Raw genomic sequence first — 8,959 nt, forward strand, 5'->3', positions numbered from 1 at the left:
ATACTTTAATTGTTTAATACTTTTAAGCAGAAGTAAAGTAATGCAATATACACCTTCTTCCAAACTTCAATACCTGACAATAATAGACGAAATGGTATTATGACGTCACGAGGTCGTATATTCAGTAAATAACGAAAGAAACGAACGAAAGAACGAGGAACGAACGAACGAAACGAAGTTGTTGTGAACCTTTAACTCGGAATGAATCGTTTTAACGCCAAACATGAAAATTGAACAAGATTTAAGTTTATGTTGAGTAAATATAGTGCAAATGTACCGGCATAATTCATAGTGGGTTTAAATACAAGGTAAAAAATATTCAAGATTACTGGGTTCGTTACTGCTGCTGCTGATCCGGGGTCAAAGGTGGGGTCAAAAGGTCACCTTCTGACGTCACCACTGCTTGCGTCATCGCAGGATGGGCGTCGTTTTCAGGAAGTGTTATGACGCCATAATGGGGCATCGGTGACCCGTCTTGAGCGACGTACTGCGCATGCGCACATTTTATAGGGGTTGGTTGGTGGTATAGGGGCTGGGGAATCACCTGGGAGTGGGATTATAACAAGTATGACGTAGGTAGGTAATTATGACGTATGTGGCATAGAGGTAAGGTTAAGGGTCATGCTACTTAAACTTTTAGACCAGGGGTAACATCATAAACAAGCAGAGCCAAAGTATATTGCATTCACCACATTAATCAATGAGGTTCCCTATGTTTGGCAACTATGAGTGTAACTGTATTTTAACAATGTCACCCCAGATTTTACCCTGCTGTTAGGTGTCTATACAAACAAGCAGAGCCAAAGTATATTGCATTCACCACATTAATCAATGAAGTTCCTATGTTTGACAACTATGAGTGTACCTGTATTTTAACAATGTCACCCCAGCTTTACCCTGCTGTTAGGTGTCTATACAAACAAGCAGAGCCAAAGTATATTGCATTCACCACATTAATCAATGAGGTTCCCTATGTTTGGCAACTATGAGTGTAACTGTATTTTAACAATGTCACCCCAGATTTTACCCTGCTGTTAGGTGTCTATACAAACAAGCAGAGCCAAAGTATATTGCATTCACCACATTAATCAATGAAGTTCCTATGTTTGACAACTATGAGTGTACCTGTATTTTAACAATGTCACCCCAGATTTTACCCTGCTGTTAGGTGTCTATACAAACAAGCAGAGCCAAAGTATATTGCATTCACCACATTAATCAATGAAGTTCCTATGTTTGACAACTATGAGTGTACCTGTATTTTAACAATGTCACCCCAGATTTTACCCTGCTGTTAGGTGTCTATACAAACAAGCAGAGCCAAAGTATATTGCATTCACCACATTAATCAATGAAGTTCCTATGTTTGACAACTATGAGTGTACCTGTATTTTAACAATGTCACCCCAGCTTTACCCTGCTGTTAGGTGTCTATACAAACAAGCAGAGTCAAAGTATATTGCATTCACCACATTAATCAATGAGGTTTCCTATGTTTGACAACTATGAGTGTAACTGTATTTTTACAATGTCAGCCCCAGATTTTGTTACAATTTTACGGTTATAATATAGTAGGGTGGGGGAAGATTGGACATATTTTTATTATTTTTTCTCATCCCAATTGGTAGAAAAAAAAGAACATTCAAAAATTTTAAACTGTATTCTCACGACTCCCATAGACCGTTGTTAATTGTTTAAAACACGATCAGGATATTTTAATAATATGTGTTAAAGGTGTCCCATTTTACCCCACCCTAATATATGTCGTTAAACATAACTTACCGATTGTACAAACTGTGGGTGGGTATGAGCTGAACTTACCAACACACGAACCGACTGTGGAAGAAATCATTGTTTAATTATAAAGGTGGGAGAAATTTTATGGGGTTTGTTTTGTGATCATAAAGGCTACCATTGTGGGCCCATGTGTCCTTAAGGAGGATATTTAACGAAAATTGTTGCAACCAACTGGTCACTAATTAGTTGTCCAAATTATCAAAACTCTAAATAACTAATTTAGAATTTACACATTACTTTGCGCCTGCCTGTAGCCTAAAGGTTACCGGTTCAAGGCTCAATGCTGCCACCAATGTGGGCATATCGGCCTTGGGCAAAACACTTAACAGTAAACCCTGATAATGTATCGCTGCATGGCAGACGAAACATCGGTTCTTTGTATGGCGACGAAAGATCACAAAACAAACAATTCCCAGAAATTCATAAATAAATATAGTGGGGTGGGAAAGATGGGACACCTTTTGCACATAATATCCAAATATCCTGATCGTGTTTTAAACAATTAACAACGGTTTATGGGAGTCATGAGGATACGGTTTTATAATTCTTTAATGTTCTTTGTTTACTACCAAATTGAACGAGAAAATGAACTAAAAAGGTGTCCCATTTTCCCCACCCTATTATATTCAGTTAGTTTAAAACATCAGAAGGATAGAAACAACATACATACACGTTGTTTAACCCTTACAATATTGATGTCATAATTACCTCTGATTGTGGGGGGTAAACGGCGGGCTTGTCTACGATTGGTTGTTGGTCAGGTGGTCTAGGGGCAAGTTGAACCTGATTGGATGAATGTAATGATGATGTCACAATATATTATATGACGTCATTAAAGTTATGTAATATGAAACAATACATAGTAGGGCGGTGTAAGATAAAAGATATTTTCATTCTATTTCTTGTTCCATTAGGTAGTAAACAAAAAACATTCAAAGAATTATTAAACCGTATCTTTACAACTCTCATAGACCGTTCTTAATGGTTAGACTGTTCTTAATTCACAAAACATATTATGACCTCATGAACAGTGACATAACACTTGCCTGGCTTTGTCCATTAGAAGCAGCTGTCCTTGGTACAATATAACCAGTAGGTAACCCCTGTGGTTGCATACTAACCATGTTTACTTGGTCTGCTGGTGGTTGGTTTACAGCTGGGCCAATCAACTGTCCACATGCTCCACCAATCTATATAATGGGTGTTGTGTTGTTATATAGTAGGGTGGGGGAAGATGGGATTCATTCTATTTTCTCGTCACATTTGGTAGTAAACAAGAACATTCAAGGAATTATAAAACCGTAGCCTATGCCCACGACTTTCTAATTCTTAAAATTTTGTTTATTTTAAAAGACGATCAGGATATTAAGGTATATTATGTGGTCAGGTGTCCCATCTTCCCCCATAGTATTATATATTAAATAATTTGGGGATTGGCATTGAAATATGACTTTGAAATAAAACATGATAACCGTGAAAAACTATTGACAATTTGAACCTCAAACCATTTGAAGATTCCTTGGCTTTGGGAGAAGTTCAAGTTTGATTAAGCATGCGCTAAGATATACAAACTGGCTACTTCGTAAAACTTCGGAATTATGTTTTTACAAGGTTCAAATTAGAAAGCCGCAAATTGCGAGTCGTTTTTGTAATTCTTGTCTAACAGGTCAAGTTCAAAATAAAAAAAAGTCCAAATTAAGAGAAATGTAACAGACTAACAGAACGCCGTACACTATAGTGGATTTCAGCGCTAAACACAGCATCACGAAAACACAGATATTCGTTGTTGTATAATATATTAGATACTGACGTACCGGTGTGGGCCATGGTAGATGAACCGTGCCGTAAGCTTGGCCACTACATGGCGCTGGTGAGTAGGCGTACCCGGGATAATGTGTTGCCATTGGTTGGTAATTCATCACATGACTATATGGCTGGAAAATATGGGGTTAAAGGACTTGACAGTGAGCATGAGGTCATATAGGCGCCAAACCTGGGGTGGCAGGGTTATATACGGAGCAGTTTTTTGCACTGCATTGATCAGTAAACATTACAAAACAACTAATAAGTTAGATTTGTTTCACAGAATTGTGTGTCTAACTATCCCTGCCTTCCCTGTGTTAAGTTTGGCGCCTATTCTTATGCATGAATGGATGAATTTTATTTCGTCTCTTCTGTCACAAAAACGAAGAACGGGAAAGTTAAAAAAATTGAAAAGACAGGTAGTAACGGTAAAACAACAGTTGTTAAAACACTCCTATTATTAAAACGGAAAAAATATTTTTTTGGAATAAAAGCGTGACCGTTCTACCTTGGTGATAATATGTGTTCACCTGTGCTTGTTGTAGAGGGGCGATGACTGGACTTTGTGCAAAGTAAGTTATTCCATTACTGTTGGTGAACGATGCGTAACCAGCCGGATGCATCACCCAACTACCAGGTGGACCAGGTACGTGGATGTCTGTTGTGGTGATGGCATTGAATATGTTAATATAGTGGGGTAATAAGCGACCAAAAAGGGATGTTGCTAATCTGTTAAAAACCTGATCAGAAGGTATGGGATATTATGTGCTAACAATATACATCTTACTGTACAGTTAGCATACAGTAGGTTGGGGTAAGATGGCTACAGCTAGAACATTATTATTTTATTAATATCCCACATTTTCCAATCCTGGTTTATATAGCTAACAAAGAAGTTCTTTGTAAAGATACGATTAAATAATTCTGTAAACATGTTTGTTTACTCATAAATAGGACGGCAAAAGTCACTAAAACATGGACCATCTTGCCCCGCCATACTAAATATAAAGTAAGATCACCTTTAGGAAAACAAATCTGTTGTTTTCTGATCGCTTGTCCGATGTTTAATTTCTTCCCATTTAAGTATAAACAATCTTCCTGTGAAGTAATGTAATTAATTCAATTTAAATTGTTTATCCTTACCACGTATGTAACTTATTCATCCTCGCATGGGGAGGGAAACCACTCGACAGTCGTTATAGCACGGGTGTTTTGTTTCATACACCTTGTGCCCACTTAAAAGTTACCACGTTTGTAACTTATTTATCCTCGCATGGCGGGGCAACTACAGTCGTTATAACACGGGTGTTCTGTTTCATACACCTCGTGCCGCTTACAAGTTACTACGTATGTAACTTATTTATCCCCGCATGACGGGGTAACAACAGTCGTTATAACACGAGTGTTCTGTTTCATACACTTCGTGCCCGCTTACGAGCTACCGCGTATGTAACATTTAACTTGTAGGTAAATGTTTATGTGTATGTCTGACAATTTAGACATTAGTGGCCACTGGGTTGGAGCAATTCCTGCTAAGTGTCTTGCCCAAGGACGCGTAAGCCCACAATGGTAGCAGCATCGAGCCTTGAACCCCTAAGCTCTAGACTAGAGACAAAACCAATATACTTCACAGCACGTATAAAATAATACCTGATCCCTGACTCTGTCGGCTTCTTCCGATGTCTCAAAAGTAACGAATCCGTACCTGTGTTGGTTGGGTCGGTAATTATGTTTGTAATGCATGGGTGGCGTTTACACTACAGCGTAGCTCGCCTTGTTGTAAAAAGAACAAACAAAGAAATATCTACACCCAGCGTTGTTCAGCGCAGGTCAGCGTAGATATTTCTTTGTTTGTTCTTTTAAGCGGCGTTTACACTACAGTGTAGCTCGTCTTGGTGTAAAAAGAACAAACAAAGAAATATCTACACGCAGCGTTGTTCAGCGCAGGTCAGCGTAGATATTTCTTTGTTTGTTCTTTTAAGCGACGTTTACACTATAAAGCTGCTTGCTTCGGTATAAAAAGAACAAACAAAGAAACATCTACACAGACACAGTTATATTACAACAAAATATATGGGTATTAAACAAGTTACCCCTTAGAAACATCAGCTCTGTCCCGTATAATCTTCGTGTCTTTAACCATCCCATAGTTGCAGAAAAACTTTTGCAAATCTTCTTCCTTTGTCTGTAATGTTAATGTTTAAATTTCACAATAAAAGCAACTTATTCATCCTTACTTGGTGCCGTGGCGGGGCAACGACAGACGACATAACAGAGCCACAGAGGTATTCTGTTTCATACATCTTGGCCTAGTTACAAGTTACCACGTATATGAACTTCAAGTTCTTTAACCTCAAATAGAGGTAAAAGAGTAGTCGTTATAACACAGTTACACAGGTGTTCTGTTTTATACACCCCGTGAGTCGTGCCTATCATTTTTTGAATTAAAAAACACGCACGCAGCCAGAGAGTACTAAAACACTTGTTGTATTCAATATTACATTCTTTTGATAGGAATTGGAATTTTTTTTAATCAATTGTTACGTCACTACTCCCATTACAACATAAATATTAGTTATGACGTTTCATAATATAACAATCGGGAGGAATGTGCCCACTGCCCAACCAACCACGATCAAAACAAAGATCAAAACACCGTGTATGAGCGTCGTAGTTTTATGCTCTGCGCTGACGTAGGAATTAAAGGAAGACGCATGCGGTAGCATACAATCCACACGTAACAAACAAAGCAATCGTTGTGGATTTATTTTCGTGAAAAATGACGTAATGAAACTCCGGTTCTCGTGCGGTGCCAACGAACGATGTTTTTTGGCTTCTGTCCAAACTCGACCGGGACGATACTTTGTAATATCTATATCATATTACAATTTCTGTTGGTTCCAATTTACTGATAGCGTCGCTCCTCGCTCTTATATTTGCAGTTATTAAAATTCACATAACAGCGGTTTACCTGCGTTTAAACTAATCATCAGAAACAGAAACTATAAAAAAACTACAGATCGTACGGCAGCGAATAAAACACGAGTGTTTACCAACAATATTGTTTATGACGTAACAATCGTAATGGTTTATCAAAGTTATTCTGACGAAAATAATCGTTACATTATCCACGATGGAGATGCATAGAACTTACACCAATGTTTCATCTGATTTACTAATTCAGATGTATTTACAATCGTAAAAATGCATATTTAAAACTTCGTAAGTACACAATGTTGTTCTCGTTGAACACCCATTGCGATCGGTAGAAGGGTTGCTGCAGTAAACAACATTAAACTGTTTTGATTACTTGGTAATTCAGTGTAATTAATATTTATGGCCAAATACGCCTATCCCAATGTAAACGTTTAATAAACCACAGCTGCTTTAATCGTAAACGTTAAACACGAGCATTTGATTTACTTTTGCAAGGTTTACCAATGAACGCGTCAATCGCTATTATGATGCAAATAATCAACGCGTCAATTGGTATTTTAACGTTGAAAATCCACGTGTCAATCGCCACTATGTTGTAATAAACAATCTGCCAATTGGTATTATATTAAAAATAATTCGCCGTGTTGCATGTCCTCGCGCAAGGCACTGCTCGAAACAAGTAACGATTGTTACGTCACACGATTTTTATGTCACTGTAGCAGGCCACTCATGAATGAGGCAAAAGTTAGCGCCTATGCATGCGTCCACAATGGTGGCAGCGACGAGCCTTGAACTCATTAACTCTGGGTTAGAGGCGGGCGTGCTAACTACCCTATAAGTTACGGGCTAGGGCCCACGGCTATGGTTTACAACACGCATATTGGCATATATATATAAGCAATCTGCCAATCCATTTACCTTGAAATCGATCCCACCCACGAAGATACGATTGGGAATGACTGTTCCAAACCTTGGCACGTTTCCGTTGGTTATTCCGCTAGTGGCGCTGGCTGACTGGTACATGGGGGATTCCCCAGAGTTCTGAAAAATATTATTCACGTCAAACTTAATTCTAATATACAAAAAACCACATGTGGTGTACAGTTTGTATTCGACGGGCATTTCAATTTTAAAAAGCTGGTTTTACGAAGTGCCAACGAATCAATAACCTTGAATTAGTTGTACCATTTTTTAAATATATACTGTGGGGTAAGATGGCTAACCTAAGCACGTAATATCGCATATTTGCTGATCGTGTTTTAACGTTTAACAACGCTCTTATGGAATTTCTAGTTTATAGTAATATAACACTGTAAATATTCTTTGTTTGTTACAGACGATAAAATGAATTGAAAACATGTCTCATCTTACCCCAACCTACTACATAGTAACACAAAACTGAACAAAGTATATAAACACGCATTTAGTAAACAAGGAATATAATGTCACCTGGACCGGCTTGAAATATCCTGCTTGTCTTTCTTTGTCATTAATTTCACTTTCTGACAAATTCGACGCATTCTGTATCGAGTACATTAGATCTATACTCAGATAATTAACTTAAATTGAATTGCCTAGCGTTACAATAGCGGAAATAACTCAATTGGCTAGCTGAGAATTGCTACAGAACACAAAGAAACAGTTCAATAGATTAACACGCGTGGTATACGCTGCAGAGCCGAGTTACTCGCTGACATTTGCCCTGTCAATCAAATCCAAGTGATAATGCGAATGTGACGTCATAATCATGCGCGATTCGTCTTTCGATTGTTTTTCAACGAGTTGTTGCACCTCATGCTCGCTGTCGAGTTTTTATAATGGCAAAATTGGATTACAAATACTCTACAATAACGGTGTTGTAGCCTAAGCATAATTTTTAATAAAATTTATTTTTTGTAATACGTAATGGGTAAATCTATGAACCACAAAATTATGATGATGATTGTCCGCAAAGTTACATATGTGATAACTTGTAAGCGGGTAGGACTCGTACGAGTTGTATGGGACAGAAAACCCGTGTTTTAACGACTGTCGTTTTGCTGCTAATTGTTGTTTTAATTAATTAAATCTATGCTATGGTTTTCAAATAGAAAAATTAAATGACGTTTCCTTTATGAAGTTTCCTTCATAATCTACAGCACACAAGTGTAGGTCGCAATATACTATAACACACATGCTGTATACGAGTTTTGCAATAAACGAGTTTTGCAACGTCATCAGTTTCCACACAGCTAGCTAAACTTGGATTTGAAATTATTCAATAAAACATATTATACTCGTAAGTTGGCGAAACTTTTCCGTTTTACATAAAGACGATAACATGTTATAACTTATTTATCTCTTCAAATACGATAGCGAAGATTAAATTATTAAAACAACGAAAGAACTAGCAGCAAAACGACAGTAAAAACTACTTGAGTAA

The 8,959-nt window shown here is 37.6% G+C and overlaps 1 protein-coding gene across 1 annotated transcript; it reads right to left on the reverse strand.

Moving 5' to 3' along the window:
- Positions 1-97: 97 nt before the first annotated feature.
- LOC149725584 (uncharacterized) lies at positions 98-8,201 on the reverse strand. Its single transcript, XM_089891291.1, has 11 exons — positions 7,987-8,201; positions 7,456-7,578; positions 5,694-5,785; positions 5,251-5,305; positions 4,620-4,698; positions 4,131-4,258; positions 3,612-3,731; positions 2,844-2,987; positions 2,506-2,580; positions 1,783-1,836; positions 98-544 (listed from the first exon to the last, which is right to left on the reverse strand). The coding sequence occupies exons 1-11, from the start codon at positions 8,071-8,073 to the stop codon at positions 338-340; spliced, it is 1,164 nt and encodes a 387-aa protein (XP_089747417.1). The 5' UTR covers positions 8,074-8,201; the 3' UTR covers positions 98-337.
- Positions 8,202-8,959: the final 758 nt, after the last annotated feature.

Source organism: Ciona robusta, chromosome 13 (assembly GCF_009617815.1).
Source record: "Ciona robusta chromosome 13, ASM961781v2".
NCBI classification, from domain to species: Eukaryota; Metazoa; Chordata; class Ascidiacea; order Phlebobranchia; family Cionidae; genus Ciona; species Ciona robusta.

What these genes read in the sequence shown, in the direction of transcription:
- LOC149725584 (XM_089891291.1), bottom strand. Translation starts at nt 8,073, where the DNA reads ATGTACTCGATACAGAATGCGTCGAATTTGTCAGAAAGTGAAATTAAT. An exon ending in TGGGTGGGATCGATTTCAAG is followed by an intron (nt 5,786 to 7,455) that starts GTAAATGGATTG and finishes TTAACATTACAG; the next exon opens with ACAAAGGAAGAAGATTTGCA. An exon ending in CCGACAGAGTCAGGGATCAG is followed by an intron (nt 4,699 to 5,250) that starts GTATTATTTTAT and finishes ATTACTTCACAG; the next exon opens with GAAGATTGTTTATACTTAAA.